This window comes from Aspergillus glaucus, assembly GCF_001890805.1.
Source record: "Aspergillus glaucus CBS 516.65 unplaced genomic scaffold ASPGLscaffold_5, whole genome shotgun sequence".
In the NCBI taxonomy this organism is placed as follows: Eukaryota; Fungi; Ascomycota; class Eurotiomycetes; order Eurotiales; family Aspergillaceae; genus Aspergillus; species Aspergillus glaucus.
In genome coordinates this window covers 778,940-799,736 of record NW_019170457.1, presented here as the reverse complement: position 1 = coordinate 799,736, position 20,797 = coordinate 778,940, and the positions used below count along the sequence as shown (strand labels likewise).

General features: G+C 51.6%; 5 protein-coding genes across 5 annotated transcripts; 3 read left to right on the top strand and 2 right to left on the bottom strand.

The window, feature by feature from the left end:
* Positions 1–11: 11 nt before the first annotated feature.
* On the bottom strand, positions 12–5,293 carry ASPGLDRAFT_56209 (CORVET complex membrane-binding subunit VPS8). Its single transcript, XM_022548179.1, has 2 exons — positions 4,693–5,293; positions 12–4,641 (listed from the first exon to the last, which is right to left on the bottom strand). Exons 1-2 carry the CDS (start codon positions 5,020–5,022, stop codon positions 106–108), a joined length of 4,866 nt encoding a protein of 1,621 aa, XP_022403306.1. The 5' UTR covers positions 5,023–5,293; the 3' UTR covers positions 12–105.
* A 393-nt stretch (positions 5,294–5,686) lies between these two features.
* On the top strand, positions 5,687–6,903 carry ASPGLDRAFT_80574 (uncharacterized protein; the record flags this gene model as incomplete). The annotated part of the gene is made up of 3 exons (XM_022550075.1): positions 5,687–5,767; positions 5,955–6,489; positions 6,542–6,903. The coding sequence occupies 3 exons, from the start codon at positions 5,687–5,689 to the stop codon at positions 6,901–6,903; spliced, it is 978 nt and encodes a 325-aa protein (XP_022403305.1).
* Positions 6,904–7,209: 306 nt separating this feature from the next.
* ASPGLDRAFT_33515 (DEAD/DEAH box helicase) lies at positions 7,210–10,414 on the bottom strand (the record flags this gene model as incomplete). Its single annotated transcript, XM_022544317.1, has 9 exons — positions 7,210–7,241; positions 7,294–7,408; positions 7,458–7,878; positions 7,939–8,385; positions 8,432–8,593; positions 8,641–8,812; positions 8,861–9,344; positions 9,391–9,573; positions 9,617–10,414. 9 exons carry the CDS (start codon positions 10,412–10,414, stop codon positions 7,210–7,212), a joined length of 2,814 nt encoding a protein of 937 aa, XP_022403304.1.
* A 2,367-nt stretch (positions 10,415–12,781) lies between these two features.
* On the top strand, positions 12,782–17,946 carry ASPGLDRAFT_23786 (DNA-binding E3 ubiquitin-protein ligase SNT2; the record flags this gene model as incomplete). The annotated part of the gene is made up of 3 exons (XM_022543328.1): positions 12,782–13,571; positions 13,630–14,113; positions 14,166–17,946. The coding sequence occupies 3 exons, from the start codon at positions 12,782–12,784 to the stop codon at positions 17,944–17,946; spliced, it is 5,055 nt and encodes a 1,684-aa protein (XP_022403303.1).
* A 376-nt stretch (positions 17,947–18,322) lies between these two features.
* Positions 18,323–19,168, top strand: ASPGLDRAFT_1251364 (uncharacterized protein). Its single transcript, XM_022540538.1, has one exon. It carries the CDS (start codon positions 18,600–18,602, stop codon positions 19,056–19,058), a length of 459 nt encoding a protein of 152 aa, XP_022403302.1. The 5' UTR covers positions 18,323–18,599; the 3' UTR covers positions 19,059–19,168.
* The last annotated feature ends 1,629 nt before the right edge of the window (positions 19,169–20,797 follow it).

Below are 20,797 nucleotides of genomic sequence, written 5' to 3'. Positions count from 1 at the left end.
AAATGCACATATCCATGGTCATAAATCCATTCATATTCCTACCCTGGTATACATATCGCAATAAATAACATAAAAAGTCACATACAGCTATCAAGCAATCCACACCTATGTACAAACAGGACAAACAGGCACCCACCCCGACCCATCAGGGTTATAAAAATGCACCGGCTGATCCGCACGACTCGCAACACTCCGCGACGGACCACCAATCGCAACGAGACATTCACGATGGTATAAATGGCGACAGGAGAATATAACAGCGGGGCTGGCCGGTTCGGTGTCGGGGTTCGGTGGTGTGGGGGTTTCTTCCTCGTCGTTGACGACTGTTTTTTGATCATTTGAGGACTGGTTTGCTGCTGCTGTGATCGCGGCGGCGCTTTGAGAAATGGCGCGGTGATGCGCAGCGGCTTTGCCCTTGCCTCGCTCGATGGCGGGGTCGTTTTGCACGGAGATCATCTTGCTCATTCTAAGCTGTGATTGTTCGCCCTGTCGCTCTTCCCAGCTTCTCCAGTACTTCATTCCCACGCCGGGACCCCAGATCTTCTCGCGGCAGATCTCGCATGTTTGTCCGCGGGGCCGCCAGCCGCGTTGTCGGAGGCGGGTGACTTCGTCGACGTGCACGAAGAGGTCGCGGTCAAGCATACCGTTTGCCAATGACAATAGGGATTTCTCGTACGTGTAGGCGGAGAAGATGGAGGAGAGGACGGCGCGGAGTTCGAGGAGGGAGGGGGACCAGGTTGCGGCGCGGGTGAGGAAGGAGCGCAGGATGCGGAGGAAGGAGATGTCGTTTCGTTGGCTGCCGGGGGGAGTAATAACACTGGGGGTTTTAGGAGTCGTGGGTGTTGTTGGTGTTGTTGGTGTTGATGGTGAAATTGATGCAGGGGAGAGGGACGAAGAGGAGCCGCCTTTGACGGTGCTGGAGAGGAGTGCGGTGAAGATTTGTTGGACGAGGGTGCGGAATGAGGAGATGAGTTGTGCGGCATTGCTTCCGTATTGCGAGGGTGTTGGGGCTTGTTGCGCTTTGGTGTCGGCTAGGTCTTCTTGTGTAAGCAGGGTGAACACGTTGCTTGCGATCCGAACCACGGCCTCGATCAAGTCAAGCCAGAGACCCTCGTCGAATAATAAAGGCTGGTCTAGCCCAGCCATGCTCCGTGTACCGTTTATTGGGCCTCCGCCCAACTGCCTGGCCGTTTTGGTCTGTCCCTGACACAGCCAGGTGCCTACACGGGCATACTTGTTCAACGACTCGACCAGGTCATTGATCGCCTCGGCCGTGCTCGCAGAGTCCGGACTCTCCCGAATACTCCGCAGGATGCCCACAAGTCCAGACTGTAGAGTTTCCAAGTGCGCAAGAAGACGATCCATTGCACCGCGGACTTGTCCTTGCCTAGTCAGTAAAATGACTGCTGCATCCACGACGCCGCTATCCTCCATAGACGGGAGGAGTTCTTCGAGTCGCACGTCGCCGATTTGCAATTCATCTACGAAGTCTGCAACATGCGTCGGGTTGTACTTGCAGAGCAATTGCACGTACCGCTCCACCATCCAGGGTTCGACGACATCGGAACGTCTGCTCTCACCACCTCGCACCGTCTGCGGTTCAATAATAACCACCAGGTACTGATACTGCCGGTAGCTATCCTCCTCCAGGACCTGAAGAAATTTGTTATGCGTCTCTGGCGCAAGCTCCTGCATGGTCTGCGCCGCCTTGGTCACGTTGATCGCGGCCAAACCCCGTGCAATGTCCTGGACCACATCGACAACATCCCGTCTCTGCTTCTTTCCCAGACACGAACCAGGACGGAGACAGTCCTGTAGACAAGTAAAGACCGCCTCCTGCTCGTTTGGATCCTCCAGATACGTAAGTATCAACTGCGGGAACTGCTTCTCAGCACGATATGTGGCTTTAAGAACACGGAAGAAACGCGCTTCCCGGAACAGCGGAATCAAACTCTGAATATCAGGCGGATGGTAAAAAGACAGCAAATACTCAACACTGAGTTCACAGTCCTCGCCCATTTCAGGGTTCGGGTAATGGCACAACCTCTCAAGAACGTTATGTAGCGTGGTTCCGGAAAGTAAGATGTACTGCGGGTATTTGGGAAGATTGCGCGCAACAAACATGTCCAAGTAAATAGTATCAGAAGGCGTGAAAGATGACGACGCGGAACTCATAACCTGCAATAAAATCGTAATCAGGTACTGCCGGTTGATCGAAATGCCGACGCTTTGCGAAGGCGATGCTTCATCCGGATCCTGCTCGTTCAGGAAGCTGTCTTCAAACGCTTCGTTAAGCATGCTCATGAAGCTGGGGGTGTCGAATTGCAGCATGGTCTGGAGGTCTGAGTACGAAGGGCTCCCTGAGAATAGATAATCGTACAGAGAGCCCTTAGCACGTGCGGATTCGGCCTCGTCCATGACCTCACCGGTTGGGTAGACGCGGCCAGTGAGAACAAAGGAAAGGTATGGGAACATTTTCACTGCATTTGTGTACTGCTTGAGCACATCTGCCGACTCCCCGTTGGCGAACGATTCCACTGGCAGCGGTATCATTCCCAAGAGATCCTGCAGCGGTCCGATGTAATCGCCCAGACAGCGGTTCCAGACGTAGATATAAGCGTCGTAGAGATTGTATTGCTTGCATAGCGACGTGGCCTGATCAATATCCATCGTCGTGGTATCCAGCAGACAGATAATCTCCTCGAGACCACTCGCGCTGTGGTTCGTGAAATAGTGATTGATAAGCGCCTTCACAGCGGTAGGAGGTAACGAGCGCACTATTCCTTCAACGATGTAGGACTCGAGGGCATCCAGGAAGATCCCCTGCGACTCATGTTCTTCGTACCAGGTGAAAACCTCATCCCAGAGAAACTCTAATTCTTCCATACAGACACAGGCCGCGATAGAGGCCTCTGCGAGTTCCGCGAGTTGCTTGCCCTCAAGTCGCTCATTGTTTGCTTCCGCATTGCGGCCAAAGGCGTACTTAAGCGATGCGGATATCATCTCCAACAGCCTCTCTCGAACAATCGGCTGTCTCAACGCGTCTTCTTCGGGGAGGCCAACGGTGAGCTTTTCTGCACTGCCTTTGAAATACGAAGTTGCCAGCTTGATAGCTCCGATAAAGTCACCAGCTTCCATAAGAGCCAGTAATCTGTCCGCCCAATTCGACAGCGCACCCATCAACGTCTCATTGTAGCCCAACAGGAATAATCGGCCCTTGTAGGAGCGGAAGCTCATGTAGAACGCATCAGCAACCACACCGTGCATGGAAGCATCTTCTTCATCAAGCTGCTCGACCAAGGAATGAAGCTGCCCGGAGAATAGATCCATATGGTAAATGTGTCTGTTGAGGAGATCGATAGAGTCGGTTACGCGCATAGACCCGTCTTCCAGTATAAGCAGCTGCTGCGTGATTGTTAGCACAGCAAGAACGGAGCGACTCAACCATTGCACAGCAACGATGGCTTCGTCAGCGACCCATCGACTGCGTGCTCTGAATGCGAGCTGGGGTGGCCGGTCTCTAGACGGTGGCTCATCGGTTTCCATCTCCGAAACCTCGAGTACGGTCAACACGTTTGACCAACAATATACAAGTTTTGTATTTGAGATCTGCGCATCTTTCCCCTTCAGTCGAATTGCCGGGAACCAAGCCAAAGCTCCCGTCATCGCACCATGAGCCGTAACCTCCTTCGGCCGCGGCGATTTATGCTGCGTTTGCGCCACGGGTGTCGTCGACACAATTACCAGGAGATATGGCGTAAGCATAGCAACCAGGCCAAGCGTGTCGGTGGGTTGCTCAACGTTTCCCAGTGGCAGGGGAGAGAAGGCGAGGATGGCGCTTGGTTTTCGCGGACGGCCAGCTTCTCCGAATGTCAGAGGATATCGGCCCAGAATGCGAGTGGTCTTCACGGTTCGTCCGACAGCGCCCATTCCCCGCGTAGCCAGGTGCGAAAAGGCCATCCCCCGCTTATCAGCTGATACCAGCGCCGTGCGCCTGGTACCCAGGAAACCAATGTGCACGACCGACGATCCGGATATATGTCCATCTGAGGTTCGCGAATCGATTTGTTCTGAGGGAATCGGAGGGATCTGGAGGAACGGGCGCGCGGATCGTGAGATCTCCCAGGTGAATATGTCACCGGACGCATGACCAGCCGCGACGGTCGAATGATCTGCCGAAAGGGCCAGCGCCGTGATCGCGCCGCATTCGAGCGCCCTCGTGCTAGGTCCGATAATAGCCTTCAAGCTCTGCTGGTAATCGAACACCAAAACCACACCCTTCGACGTCCCGATCACGATGAACGTGGTAACCGCCATGCAAGTAGGATGACCAAAGTTTCGCTTCCCGACCTCCGAGAACGCTTGTCCGGATATTTTCCGCAATCGAGTCCATCGTACCACATCCCAGGGGCCCTGCAGGTTTTCGTCGCCGGAATCTACCGTGCCCGGAGAAAGCTGGCTGACCAACGAGGAGTGTCGCGAATGGATATATCCCAAGTACGGCGAGGATGTTCGCGAGCCAAACGGTGAGGACGGAGAGGAGAGTCGCGACTGGAAACGTAGATCGAAGGGACGATGGGAGGGGCTGGGACTGGGCCGGAGTGCGAGCAGGTTGCTACTGGGCGAGGAGCGGAGAGAGCCCTGCGGCGATCAGCGCGGAACAAGCAAAACAGAAAGACGAGATGCAATTACCTGTAGAGACGGCGTATCATCCGGCGTAGAAGCAGTCTCATCAATACTCCCACGCAACAGCTCCGGCCGGGGTGACGATGACAGGTCCACCGGCGGAGCATCCTCTATCCCAGCCGTCTGACCATGACCGTTCACCTCCGGTCCCGGTGACAGACCCTCCTCGACATGTGCGATTGAACCATTGTCGCCATTCACCGGCGACGGACCATTCACAGTTCTATTCTGTCCGGGGGTAGCATCATGCAGTTCTTGGTCCTGCTCCTCATCTTGGCCCAGGTCGAGCTCATCCTCTCGTGCCCAGTCATGGCTGTCCTCGACCATGGAGCTCATCGGCGACAAGTTCGAATGACCATCGCCTTGACCCAGCCTCTAATCCGAGAGATGTTTATTTAAAAGGCGGCGATTGAAGGGCGCTTGGAGGGGAACGACGAGGATAGGCGACGAGGAGGTAGACAGGGCGGCGGGCGGTGATGTGGAGATGGAGATGGAGTCGGAAGATTAGATGGAGCCGCACCGACGGGGGATACTATTAATGTCCGAGTAAGGAGTAGAATGGCATAGACCGTGGCTGATGGACTGGACAGAGAGTGTGGATTGTTCAGATAAAGGCCAGAGCTGTCAGGAAAGCGGCATGCGGCTGTGCGGCGGTTAGTTGCGATAAACAACTGAGCTGTACAAGTATATTGACGTCCGATGTTTTTTCTCCCTTCTACTGCAACTAATTTATTTAGGCTATCTACTCTGTAATCAATTCTATATTGATCTCTACGGAGTTCCCCGAGTTGCATCGCATGGTTAGCGATATGTCAATAACTATCAATTATCGACACCTGAGGCAGACACATGTATAGACGCAACCCTGAGTAGAAATTCAACCTCAACATAGTTCATGACTAGAGACACTCTTGAGCATCTATCCTAAATTAATGCCTATTCGAGAGCATATATACGGCATGTGTCAAAATATATCAGACTGACAGATCATCTGATAACAATGTATCAACACTTGAACACGTGCCAACCACACCTTAGTATATCAGTCTCAGGGCATCCGGATCAGTGCAACCAGACCAAGGTAAAACTGATGTGTGACCATCACAAGTGGCATCATTCTTTCATGATACTAGACGCCAGGTGATTGCAGTGTGACTATGCAATTCCCCTTCAATATACGAAGTATATATATATATATATATATATATCTTCCTGGCATCCCGAACAACAGAGCACTCCACCAACTAGGTCTATAAACCTCAAACTAGACAATGAAGTGCTTCATCTACCCAATCCTCTTCCCCCTCCTCCTCATCCTAGCAAACGCCCTCGACCCGCCCCTCCAAACCCTCCCCTACAGCAACCTAACCCTCCTCGGTGCCCACGACTCCCCCTTCATCGGCCCACACCTGACGCAGAACCAAAACCTCAACGTAACCGCCCAACTCGACCTAGGCATCCGCTTCCTGCAGGGCCAAGCACACCGTGCTCCCGATGACGAGAACAGATTGCAGTTGTGCCATACGAACTGTGTGTTGGAGGATGGGGGGTCGTTGGTAGATTTTTTGAGGATTGTGGGGGGTTGGTTGGAGGGGAATCCGGGGGAGGTTGTGACGTTGTTGTTGACGAATGGGGATCGGGTTGGGGTTGAGATGTTTGGGGGTGTTTTTGGGGAGGCCGGGTTGGATGGGTTGGTTTTTGTTCCTGGGGGTAGTGGGGGTGGGAATGGGGTGTTGCCGATGAATGAGTGGCCGTCTGTGCAGGAGATGGTTGATATGGGGAAGAGATTGGTTGTTTTCCTAGGTACACTCTCACCCTCTCTCCCCGATTATATATACCAACTGACAAATGACAGACTACGGCGCAAACCCATCCAGCATACCCTACATCCTCGACGAATTCGCCTACTTCTTCGAAACCCCCTTCGGCGAAACAAACCCGTCCTTCCCCAACTGCTCCATCGACCGACCCCCCGGCGCCACTGCAGACAACCGTATGTACATCGTCAACCACTTCCTCAACGTGGAGATCCTGGGCATCAAGGTACCAGATCGGATCCGTGCGGCGAGGACGAATGCTGTGCATGGGAATGGGAGTATTGGGGCGCAGGCGGAGTTGTGTGAGGGTTTGCATGGGAGGGGGCCGAATGTGGTGTTGGTGGATTTTGTGGATCAGGGGGAGGTTATTGAGGCGCAGAGGGTGTTGAATGGGTTATAATGTTTTTCAGATTATATGTATGGTGGGGTATATGATCGTATCGTTTATTGACAAGTGGCTTACGCTCTCATAAGCCTGGGCTATTAACCGTCTGAAGGATTGTTCCCCAGGAACAACCTGTAGCGAGCACCTCGGGATAATCTGTAAGCCTGGGGAAGTGGTGATCAGATCACAGTCGTAATATTCTATCAGGCTCGAAAGATGAGGCTGAGGCTCTAATATGCGTCTATCATATGCAGTCATATATACACCAGACCAATCACAGGCCAAGGAGCTCGAAACAAACGTGAAATACGAGGTGCCGGGCTACTCCTCCAAGTCAACTTGCATCTCACGTTCTAACAAACAGTCAGCTCTCGATCCATATGTCAGAAAGAAAAATATGCATACCCCAAATCTCATTCGCCGATGCAACAATAATTTCCGCTTTAGCCAGTAACTTGGCAGAATACCGCTCTGCCTCTGTCGGATGCAGTTGACTTTTGTGCGATTTCCGTGGGTTTACCTAATCTCATCAGCACTGTAGCACGTATTAACCGGGTACCCGAACATACCATCGTCAAAACCGGAACAAGATCTTTAGGATCTGCCTCCGCCAACGCCCTCAAACCCTTATACCCATTCTCCCGTAATAGCCTTGCCGTCCACCCCTTAACATAAGTAACCTGCGCCATCTCCAAAAGATCAGCACGTGCCTCTGCTTCCAGTCGATCACGCATATGGTCTAGAACAGCCGCTAGCATGCCCCAATCCATTCTTTGGCAGAATTTGACGATGCCTGCGGCGAAGCCATGGCATTGTTGGGCTAGGGTTTGGACTGTGCCGCGGGGGATGCGGTAGCGGATGGCGATTGTGGAGAGAGGGACTTCATTGGAAAGGTCGCGCAGTTGGAAGGCTGTGTAGGCGCGGCGGTAGATGCGGGCTAGGTTAATTTGCTCAGGAGTGGTTTCTTTTAAGGTGGCGCCGGATTGGACCCTGCAGGAATGTCAGAAACTTATTCTCGTAATGTGTGAAATACGAGGGAGGGACACGTACATGGTGTTGACAAAACCCGGCGAAACACCGACAAATTGCAGCGCGCGCAAGCCACTCTCGTCAAGAAAATCCAATTGATCCCGAAATATCTGCCAATCGATTTGTGTGCTTGCCGCTACTTGCAGAGGAGTAAACATGTAGAAGATGTGCATATCACCGTCCATGACGAAAGCCTGCAGTGCTCGCTTTAGCTCTTTATACACGAAGAGGCCATCTTCGGGGGCGAATGCGGATGCAACAACCGCTTGTCCAAGCTGTGTTGCCTCGTACGATTCGTCATCTGTGAGGCGCAAAAGTTCTTCGCCGACTAGTTCTCGTAGTGCGGAATCCATGATGCTGTATGCGATTTTCTTGTCCAATGTCCGGCAGAGGAGTGTGCATTTCACATATTCCTTGATTGCTTCGCAACCAGAAGCCAGTCCGGTTGCTACTGCTTCCAAAAGTGCCCTGAGATGTAAGTAAAAATCAGAAAGAACATTTAAAAAAAGGTTACCTCTTGAGTCCCCGCTTCTCCGGAGCTAGACAGCTGGCGATGGCGGGCATATCAGCCTCTAATAAATCACACACGGCTTCCAAATCCGCTTTTCCACATATAAGGTACGTCTCTCCAGCTTCGTCCTTTCCTTTGCGTCCAGCGCGTCCACACATTTGTCGTCTATACAGTTAGCCAAATGGCATCCATTTAGGTGATTGAATACATACAGCATCGCAGGGCCGACCAACTCACGGCCCATTCGCGCACCATTTATGATAACTCTTCTTGCTGGGAGGTTGACGCCAGCCGCGAGACTGCACGTGGCGACAAGTACTTTTAAGGCACCTTGATCGTAAGCTTGAGCGATGAATTCTCTTTCTTCGGTCGTCATTCCCGCATCTGAGCTTGTCAGCTGATTTTCACAAGTATCTGGCCAGATACACACACGATGAAAGCCAACCCCCTTGATGAGCGTAGTTTCAAGAACCGGATCGAGACCACTTGGCAGACTGCGTAATTCAGCTAACAAGTCCAACCGTTTGCTCAACTCGGCTGGATCCACGTCAGTAGTTCCTGGCATAGCCTCGCTCATAATAGCCGCATGGAGCTGACAAGCTTGGCGATTGCCACAAAACACCAACGCGCCGTACCCAGCAATGGCTGTGTGAATAGCCAAAGCGACCATCGAGTTCGTCATGGGGTGGGAAAGTTCCCGGAACGTGGAGCGCTCGATCATTCGATGCGGAGGCATAGTGTTTGTCAGGGCTTCTGTTGGTGCGGATCTTAGTTTGGAAATGGTCTGGAAGAGTTGTCTAGATGTTGCTGCTGGATAGATAGCATTTTCGTAGATTAAATACTCGTCAATCGGAACGGGTCGATAGGTTGAAATGAAGAATTTGGCATTCATCCACTCTGCTAGCAGTTCGGTGTTCTAGTCCGTCAGCCTCGGGCAAGTTTAGTATGGAGCCCAGTCATACCGAAAGAGTGGCACTCATTCCAATGATTTGGATATCCTGCTGGAGCAATAGTATTTTGGTGACCATGAGTTCCAAAAGATAACCACGATGCTCATCGTCCAGCATATGCAGCTCGTCCAGAACAACGACGCCTAAATCGCCAATACTGCATTCTTCGATGGCACTATTAATCAACGAGTTGGCCTAACACTGTTAGAACCGAATAAGACAGCGGGCCTTAGCAAACCTTTTCAATTGTGCAAACAGCAATATCCGTATCCGTCCAAGAAGCCGTAGTCCTGCTCCCACCAAAATACCCAGTAACGCGAATAGACTTTTGTTCCTTCTGCCAATCCTGATCATCAAGAATATATTTGTCCACGTCCTGCACAATGCGTCGCAGCCACTTGAGCTTCTCCTGGACTAAAGCAACATAAGGCAACACCAAGATAGCCTTTTTAGACGGATTCTCAATGATGCGTTTCAGCATCAAAACATCGGCAACCAATGATTTTCCACCACCTGTGGGTGCCGTATAGACTAGGTGGCGTTCACCCGTCAGCAGCCCGCTGGCTAATAGACAGGATGCCTGCCATCCGTAGATACTGCTGACCCCCAGGGCCGCAAAATTCGCGACCAATGACGGGGGCAGACCATATCGGGGGTCTCTGAGAGATAGGAGTGGATTCTGGCTTGATGATGGAGGAGCCTGTTCCTCTATGCTGCGGCGTTGGTCCTCCGCTGCAGCAGTCACAGGACGGATCTCACTAGCTACCAGACGACCCCGTGATCGACTAACTGACGGACGAACAAAGTCCACTGGACGAGAAGTCGAGGAAGCCTGATGATAGCCGGGATTTGGCTGATAGATGGTGTTTAAACCATGGTTGACGCCCGAGGTGGATGTCTTGGAGGGCGGGTCACCTGACAGGGACTCTGGAGGGCGCTTGTGACCCGCCAACGAAGGCACGCTGTAAGCCTGTCTGCGCACGAGATCGATGGAGGTATTGAAGCCATGGGATTGAAATGGCTGTTGTCCCGACATGGCGGAGGGATGTTACTGGTACCTCTGGCACTATGGACGAGAGATCATCCCTGCTGCACTATGTGACTGGGACGACTTATTCCCTTGGAGTGATTAACCACTAATCGCCTTCTTATCTTAACTCAGTCTAAATTATGATTCAAGACCCCTCCATCGACGCGAACGCGGTGTACATTGGAGGCCTCAGGCATGAATTACATAATCTGATACCTTTCAGCGAAGGTTCCTGGATCGTCGAAAAGCGGGCCAATCAGAAGCGTTGATCTGCAGGCGCGCTCCATCGGAATGGAAACGATCCAGCCGGTCGGACATGACACTTATTGGTATACAGAGCAGTGAGCACTCGTAGAATATACTTCTATATGAGTAGAATGAAGAATAGTTGTTCTTGGAGACTTATCTAGATAGTCGGAGAATGTTACTGCCAGATATCTGCACAACACCCGCACGCTTCTCCATCGGGAGGTGGATCACATCCCTTGGCCCCTCACATCGTTATTGGAATGGTCTTGTATGTAGTACTTTTGAGGACTGTATTGTTTTTCAAAAAATCGTTGTTTGAATAAATGCCAATACAAACAGTTAATCGTAGCTATTGAAATGTACCCATACAATCATACAATACACTCCCAATACAGGGGCGTACTGACTAGGCATCATGACTTACTCTAAACGGACTGCACACTATGATTGGCCGAGTCAATGGCGATAGGATCCAGATCCATGCCCGATTGGGTATAGAAAGACGGAGAGATTCTCGTAGCACGATTGGTAATGCCATTGTTGGGATAGTTTGGGGATTTAAATAGAAGAGAAGATTAGGGAGAGTTGAAGATTGAGAATCTCCTAAAAGCAACCTAAAGTACACACGGAGTACGGAGTACTCCTGGGGGTTCCGGCAGTCGTACATACAGGTGCAGTGCAGCCGGACAAATCAGGAATTTTCTACTGGTGGATCGAGTCGGTGGCTCGTAACTGTTCTGCATCGTACGGATGCTAACAGAATAAGACACGGGTTGACAGAATACAGAGAGTACAGAGTGCAAGAACATATATGGGTACGTAGAATTTCCGTGGTGAATATGTATGCCTCGGGTCGCTCGGTCCACCGTCCGGATTCCCTCGCGCTCGTTTGGAGGATGTGTCTTTTCCGCAGTGTAGATCACGACGTTGGTATTCAAAGTATCACTCTTTTCTCAGAGTACAATTCCACGGAGAGTACTCTATAGTGTGCAGGGAATAGGAACAGTAGAACAAGAGTACTTGTATTACTTGGTAGAATAACTTCCCCCGTACTGGTACACGTATAATCCGGAGGTTGTCATATTAACCCATCGGGACTAACTTAGGGGCACACGACGGGTCGGAACATCCTGGAATAGGATATCTTGATGAATGCCTTCTTGGGTTTCTTTCATTTCGCCTTCGCTCACTTCCACTTTTTCCTCCTTTCAATCTTTTCTTCCCTCCTTCTTTTCTTCCGTTTACAGTAACTCGACTCGATCCTGTATCTTGTGTCCCCGTCTATTGTGGTTCTGCGCGTGTATTTTTTTTCTTTTCTTTTCTTTTCTTTTTTCTTTCTTTCTTTCTTTTTTTTTTGAACTAGGCTTTCCACCGCCGCTAAGGAACCGCATCATCATCATCACTCTATTCCTGGTTTCTGACTGTCTTCTTTCCTCTCTTCTTCCTCTCTCCTACATCTCTCCGTCTGTTCCCTTCGAGTTCGAATCCTCTCTTCCCCTCCGTATATTTATTCACTGTCCCTGCTAAACCATATCCTCACATTCCTGTTTCCCCGATATTGCACATCCACTTTCCCACCACCCAACATATCACCCTTGCCGAAAGGGAATCGAATTCCCTGCCCATAACGGTTTACTTCGATCCGGGGATCTCCTGCGGCCGAGATTTTTCCAACTGACTTGCCTTCTTATCCTTTCACTTTCTCTTCTCTTCTCATTTCCACTTTCTCCCTTTTTCCTTTTCTCTCTCTCACTGACTCGCCGTCTCTTGTTCTTCCTTTTGTCACTTTACTCGGCCAATCGCCGCTCCATGTCTTCTCTCCACGTCCGCTGCTAGTCTTTCTTTTTGTTCTTTCTCAACCTGCACTTCCCACGCGGGATCGTCCCGTCAACTGAGCTTTCTCGCATCTCCCGCGCCTATTCTTCTCTACTCTACTTTTGGTGTTTGTTTCCCCTATCGCAATCCGGACTACCAAACGCCTCTCCCCCCCCCGGAAGTCTACTCCCTGTTTCTATTTTCTCTCTACTGTAGCGCCGGTTTTGGAGTTTTCCCTTTTTCATCTTCCCCTTCCCTCCATCTACCTTTTTCTCTTCTTCTTGTTTCTGCTTTTTGTGAGATCCTGTCATGTCCGCGGACAGGTCACCTCCCAACAAGCCGCAGCAGCAACAGTCACAGGAAGGAGAGCAGCGCAACGATCACTACGGGAGATCAAACAAGTCAGCTCAGCCCGCCACTACCACCACCACTACTCAACCTGCGAATGAATCGCAGCCTCAACTCATGACTGCCAGCGCATCACCCTCTGAGGCCCCCGCCTCAGAACAGCCGTCTAACTCTTCCGCCACTGCAGTTCCCTATGGCACGCGCTCAAGGGGTCGCAATGCGCCGCGTCCCAATTATGCAGAGGATCGCGACTTCGACGTGGATCTGGAAGTTGCTCATCCCACATCCGCGTCCAAGTCGTCCAAACGCAGTGGTGCGGTGGCGCCAACCAGTAACGCCAATGGCTCCAGCTCCAGCAGCAAGCAACAGCAACAGCAACAGCAGCACGAATTTGAAAAACCATCTTCGCGAAAAAATCCCGCAGCCTCAAATGGGGGGCCTCAGTCAGCAGCAGCAGCCGCCGCTGCCTCCGCCAAGGACTCCATCCCCGGCACTTCTTCCTTTTCCGCTAAATTAGAAGAGAGCAACACCGCAACGTCAAATCCCTCGCGGAAACGAAAGCAACCCGCCAACTCCCACGCGACCAATGCTAACGCCCCCAATGGTAACCCCGCCAAGAAGGTTTTTACCACCGCGCCTGGTTTCGTCCAGGGACAAACAGCATCTAACATGGTCCATTTTGAGAATCATGGCGCTAGTCTCGTGGACGGTGTTTTGACCGCCGACGATGGGACCACCTACGCAGTCAACGGTACTTTTTTTTTTTTTTTTTTTTTTTATATGTTGAATATATGCTAACTAATTGACAGATCATGTTTACCTTATTTGTGAACCACCTGGGGAGCCATATTATTTGGCCAGAATCATGGAATTCATCCCCTCCAAAGATACGCCTTCGGGGCCAATCGAAGCGCTGCGAGTCAACTGGTATTATCGGCCGCGTGACATTCAACGGAGAGTTGCAGACACTCGGTTAGTGTTTGCCTCTATGCATTCCGACACTTGCCCCCTGGGTTCATTACGCGGAAAATGCCAAATTCGGCATTTATCGGAGATCGAGAACTTTGACGAGTACCGCAAATCCCGGGATAGTTTCTGGTACGATAAAATGTTCGACCGCTACATTCATCGCTACTACGACGTCATTCCTACCAGTAAAGTTATCAACGTCCCCGCGAATGTAAAGAAGGTTTTGGACGACCGGTGGAAGTTTGTTCTAGTGGAAATTGGCAAGCGCAAGGAACTGACGGCCGCCGTCAAAACCTGCAAGCGCTGTAGTCTCTATGCTGCAAAGTATGTATTTTTTATTCTATTATATTCTATTATAATTACTAACATAATTTAGTACCGATTCGGTGGATTGCGCCGTTTGTCACAATACATACCACATGTATTGTGTACGGCCCGCATTAACCAAGAAACCGGCCCGTGGCTTCGCATGGGCCTGCGCCGCTTGTAGCCGTGCGCAGGAACGAAAATTGGAGGCCCGCCACACTTCCATGATCGGTGATGCTCCGCCCGAAGGAGAAGAAGAGATTCCCGAGGAAGAGGAAGAGGACCCGAACGGTGCTGCCAATGGCACCAAGGGCAGCACGCCAGCCACAGCCGATGATACGGCAATCCATCCGGCCACCGAGGAACAGACAGCACAGGCGCGGATGTGGCCTTTTCGGTACTTGGGTATTCATTGTCGGGTGGAAGATGTATTGGACTACGATGACCGGATATATCCGCGTGCCAGTTCTCGTCTTGGTCCGCGACACCAGGCTATGGTCAACCCGTGGCCGGGGCGTCCTGTGGAGTATGTCAAGCCGACAGAGATCAAGAAGAAATACTTGCAAAAGTCATCTAGCCGCAAGGATTCTAAGCTCGGAAAGGAGACTCTCGCGGCCATCGAAGCTGCCAGGCAGGAACTGGCGAATCGACCAAAATGGGTAACGGATGAACCAACTGGCTATGTTCGACGCGGGGAGGATGAGCCAGTAACGGTCAATGGAAAGTCGACCCGGACCTCTGAGCTGTTGTTCAAGATGCCCACCGCCACCCAGATTCCATCGTCGTCGCGCGGAGAAGATGATGCCCCCGGTTCGGATTTAACCCCGGAAGAGCGCGAAAAGTTTATCGACGATTATATGGCACGTGCCAAGGAGATTGCTCCCACGATGAGTCTTGAAAAGTGGTCCACCAATTTCCTGGACAAAGCCCTGGAATTGCTCTACGCCCATGGTTTCAACGTGGATGCCGCGCTGGCCAAACTCAAGAAGTCCAACAAATATAAGGACCTTAAGGAACCCCATTTACGCCCCGAAGAGCTCAAGTTGTTTGAACAAGGTGTCAGCAAGTATGGATCGGAACTCCGCAACGTGACGAAGCATGTTAAGACCGTCCCCCACTACCAGATCGTGCGATTCTATTACGTCTGGAAGAAAAGTCCCCGCGGGAAACAGATTTGGGGCAACTACGAAGGGAGAAAGGGCAAGAAAGAAGCCAAGCGGGATCTGGCAGCCGCCAAACTGGCAGACGACGTGGCAGACGATCAAGATGATTCAGCGTTCGATGCGGATAAAGCGGCCGACAAGAAACGCGGGTTTACATGCAAATTCTGCCACACGCGGAACACGCGACAATGGCGCCGCGCACCAGCAGTGGCACCCGGCACGACCGTTCCTGCCGAAGCATCGTCCTCCAAAAAGGACAAGAGCTCTCAATTGATGGTGGCCCTTTGTCTGCGATGCGCCCAGCTGTGGAGAAAATACGGCATCCAATGGGAGAATGTGGATGAAGTGGCCAGGAAAATTTCCCAAAGCGGTAACAAGTCATGGCGTCGACGAATGGACGAGGAGTTGCTGGTCCAACTTCTTATGACTTCCGAAACTCCGGTCACGATCAACAGTGGGACTGCAGCCGCCGCGGCCGCGCTTGGCGTCAGTGTCAGTGAATCCACACCGCAAGCCCAGGAGCCACCATCGAAGAGGAAGGGTCACCATGTCAACGACAAAGAGAGCGCGACCAGCTCAGCGGCCACGTCGGTGGAACCGGCACCCGCGAAAAGGAAGAAGACGGCCGCGACCGAGAAACCCGAGCCTCCGCCGATTATCCCCGATCCTCCAAAGGCCCGAACGCTTCCGTGTGCCGTTTGCAACCGGATCGAGCCTGCGGGTAACGACCACCTGTCATGTCGCGACTGTCGCCTGACGGTACATCGTAATTGCTATGGTGTCAGCCCCACGCGCAACGGCATCAAATGGCTGTGTGATATGTGCTCGAACGATCGCAGTCCGATGATTTCGACGTGTTACGAATGTGTTTTGTGCCCTGTGACTTGGACGGAACACGAGTTGATGGAGTCGCCTAGGGTCTCTCATAAAAAGAAGACTGATCGGGATCGGGAGAAGGAAAGGCTCGAGAAGGAGATGGTCCAAGAGGCGGTCAAGCTCTACCGCCAACGACAAGAGGCTGTTGGTAAGCCTGTCGGTCCTCGAGAACCGTTGAAGCGAACAGTGGGCAACAACTGGGTACATGTGGTGTGTGCGATATGGACCCCGGAGATCAAGTTCGGGACCGCCAAGGAGCTCGAGCCGGCTGAAGGTTTCGGTTTCATTCCCAGTGATAGGTATCGCGAAGTTTGCAAAGTCTGCAAGTCCAACAAGGGTGCGTGCGTGTCTTGTCATCACAGTGGCTGTAACGCCCGGTTTCATATTGGCTGCGCGTTCCAAGCGCAATACCGGTTTGGATTCGACATCGCGCCCGTGAAGAGTTCTCGACGTGATTCTGTGAACAGCATGCGACTGGGACAGGAGACCGGGTCTGCGAGTGCGGCCATATGGTGCCCCCACCACCAAGTGTCGGGTGCCGTTCACGATGTCGGCGAGATGACGGAGAAGGAGGGTGTCAATGCGCTGCAGCGATTTGTGCAAACTTACAAGCAGGCCGATCTGACGCTTACGGGAGCTGTTCGAAAAGCGGCGCATGTTCAACAGTCCATCGGAGCTTCACAGCCGCTTGTGCTGGGTAGTGGACGACGAGCATCGGTCGCCAACGGTTCGGTCAAGGATGTCCACGAGGCGCCTGTGGACGAAATGGAGATCGATTCCGAACCTCCAGCGCCATCGTGCCCAATTGTCGGGGACCTCGTGGAGCGACATTGCGTTCGCTGCTCGACAGGTTACAGTCCCAGATGGTGGTCTATGGATAGGTCGCGACGGATGACACTGATGAGCAACCGGCCACCTTTGTTGAACGGGATTGGAATGGGTGGACCGCCACCGTCCGGCATCAGCCCGCCATACCACCCAGGTCCATACCCTCCGCCGTCCTATGGGATGACTATTGAACGAGATGAGCCGATATATGAATGTCACAAGTGCCATCAAAAGAGCCTTACGGCACCAACCCCGGAACCACGGCCATCTGGTTATACTACGCCCACTCAACGACCGGTGTTGCCAACACCTCGACTTGTCGAGTACAGCCATCCATACGCGCCACCGCACGCGCATCACCCGACACCTCTCCCTCCGACAGCGTCTGCACCGCCGCAAATCCACGCCAGGCCCGACTGGTACCCGGGGTATGATCATGGACCTGGCTACGGAGGACCACCTACGGCACCACCGGCACCGCATCATCTCAGCGGTTACCAAGCACCTCCGCCTCCGCCTCCTTCTCACCCTTCTCATCCACCACCTCATCCTACCGCTGGTCCTCCACCACATTTCGCAAACGGAGTGCCTCCACCTCAACACTATGCGACACACCAGAGTCCCTACGGTCCTGTGCCTGTCCCATCACCGCGTCAAACCCACGTGCCAGTGGCTGGTCCACGTCCGTACGCCTCGTCCGCGTCGCCTCCAGAGGTGCAAGCTACGATGGTGCGCCATTCGCCGCAGCATTCAATCAGCGCGTTGAACGGACCGCCGCCGCGGATGTACTCTACAGATCGTGTTCTTAGTGCGCCAGTGCCATCACCTTCGATGACGCAGGTATCACCAGCGGCTCCCCGAGTGGAGGATACACCGGTAACGCTGCCACCAACGAGCCAGGGCCGACATGGCAGTATCAACGGGACTCCCGCACCGCCATCAGGGGCGAGTGCGAGTCCATCGTTGAAGAACTTGTTATCTTGATTTTTGATTTCTTGTTGTGCATTTCATAGAGCATTGGCTGTTTGGGATTTTGATTTTGTATGATACCTCTTATTAAAATTCGATAAAACAGAAAAAGTAGTAAAAAAAAAAAAAAAAAAAAAAAAAAAAAAAAGGGTCGGAAAAGGCTTTTGCTTATGCAGTTTGTTGTTACAGGCATTTGACAGGGATTTTGAATTGGACGGGGACGGGGCGCACGAGGGTGCATTGGGCGGATTAATGCATGTTACTCTTGGTTACTTGTTGTACTCCGTAGTTCCAGAAGGATTGTAGAAGCTTATATCACATGATTGTGTTTGCTATCCCCCGCCACTTCTGCATTTGTGTACTTGCTGGTAGTCTCATGCATAAGACATATGATTCTAATGCAAGTCCATGATCGTCCATATCCAACATGCCAGAACCCCCTCCCAATCCCTCCACACCAGACAGCTGCTTCGCCACAACCGCCGAAAGAGCCTACTACCACTTTGACAACATCTTCATAAAACGCACCCTCCGTTCCAGCGAAGACATGACAACGCAGCGCGGCACAAAGCACGTCCCCCGCCTGAACAAAGATCGTCTCCAGAACGAGGCTGCGTGTCTATGGTTTATAAGACGCGTTTGTCCTGAGATCCCTGTCCCGAGGATTTATGGGGGCGTTCGAGGTCGATTGGAGCTTTTTGTTGACTACGGAGTATGTACAGGGGTTAGAGGAGGGGGAGAAGAGAGTTGTTACGGAGGAGTTGTTGGGGTATCTTGCTATACTTCACCGCATCAAATCGAAGACTACTGGTAGCCCGGACCCAAAGGGTCCAGTCATCCCTCCATATCGGGCTATGGCTGCAGACGATACCAGGGATACCTGGCCGCGCAAAACAAGTGACAAAGAGGAGTACGTATTCTGCCACAACGACCCCTCGCAAGCAAACATCATCGTCGACCCCGAGACACTGAAAATAAAAGCAATCGTAGAATGGGAGTACGCAGGGTTCTGGCCAGAGTGGTTCAAGATGCGCATTTGGGAGAGAGTTGGGCCGAGTGTGGCCCTGGAGCGGTTTGGGGAGAGGGAGGATGTGCCTGCATTGCTCTCGTTTCTTAATGGTAGCTAGACTCGGTACTTGTATACAGGGCTAACCCGCACGCACCAAGACGCGTGTCTGGTATGGCCAGGAAAATAACTAAGTAGCGAGTAATGTGATAGGTGATCGCTACGAATGGAAACAGAAAAAAAATGAAATCATGGAGTTCACGCGCGGGTCTCGACCAATCATGGAGCAGGGAAAGTTTGCCACGAGTGGGTTTTCCAGAAGGGTTTTCGAACATGACTATTCTATTCACAAGTACGTAGTGCAGAATAGGTGGATGGGTACTCCATACAGGGGGACTGGTATCTTACTGCATAGAAAATTAAAGACGGGATATATGGTATGATGTTTCTCATAATTGTGTATACTTCGAACTGAGTTCAAGTGGACAGGAAGCCTTCTAGAACGGCCCACACCTCCGCTCACGTACATAAGTAGTAGCAGTTTGTCTGCGTAGTGGTAGTGTACAAGAGTAGGCATAATCAATAACTATAGTAGTAATTTAAGAATAGTATGATCAAGTATTGTGATACTATCATCGTTATACAGGGATATGGTGGTACTGTGTTATAGTATCACTGTACTTCGGAGTAGTACTGACTGTGGACTGCTTCCAGAAGGCGGCAGAACACAGCCCGGCGTCTTTTCTTTTTCTTCTTTCACTGATCGATTATATCATCGGAGGCTCTTTTCTCTACTCTATTCTACTCGACTCTCTGCACTCTGCTCTATACCCTACTCTTGTACTCACTCATATTGTCCTCTATTCTCATTCCCATTCCCATTCCCATTCCCATTCTCATTCTCTCTTTATCGCACGCATCTCCTGTACATCACCTGACCACTTCTGCAACGCATCGCCAACCGGTCCACCACCATGACCATGGCCTAGTTCTCGTTTCTTTTCTCTTCTTTTTCTCTTTTCTTTTTCTTTTTCTCTTTTCTTTTCTTTTCTATTTATCTATTGCTCTATTTGTTCTCTATCATTTCTTATTCTGCTCATTATTCTACCCTCTTACATCACGTATAACTGTGGTGGCCACCATCGCATCGTGACATCGATCCGCCATCTCCGATTCGCATTCTGTATAGGTAGGTATTTTCTCGTTTACTCGCTCTTTTCCCCTTTTACCCGGCTCTATTGTTATGCCCTCTCTTTTGTGTGTTCTGTCCTCTTCTGTATCCTCAGTCCCTCAGTCCCCAGTCCTCCTCCGTCAGCCCGCAGTGGCTACCCGCTGTCTCACTCGAAAAAGAAAAGAATATTCAATATCGATAAGAGACAGAGAGAGACACACAAATAAGAACTGCCAGACTAGCGAGAACAGCTAGACAAAGCATTGTGGTCGAGACACCGGTTCTTGTCGAGGCCCGCCCCAATTTATTCGCTGGTCCCAGCGCCGGCTCTTCTCGCGCACTCCCTTTTCTCCTGTTCGCTCATTTCCCTCGTTCTCTCTTCTCTCTACCCAAGCCACTCTTTGACGTCAATTTACATTCTTTTTGTTTTTTCTGTCCTTCGTTTATACACTCTTTCTATTTCAATTCTATCGGCGCAATTCATTCGTTCTAATCGCCAATTCAACAGTACCTACCACCTACCCTCCTCGATCGGTGTCATAATCCCGTCTCTTCCGAACCTCCCATAGACACTCCTCTTCCCCGGCAATACCATATGAGACCGAGTCCAGATCCCTCTCTATTGCCACTGCTTTTCTTTATCTTCTTCGTGCGTCTTCGTGACTTGCCCGTCATCTGACAGTCTCGTT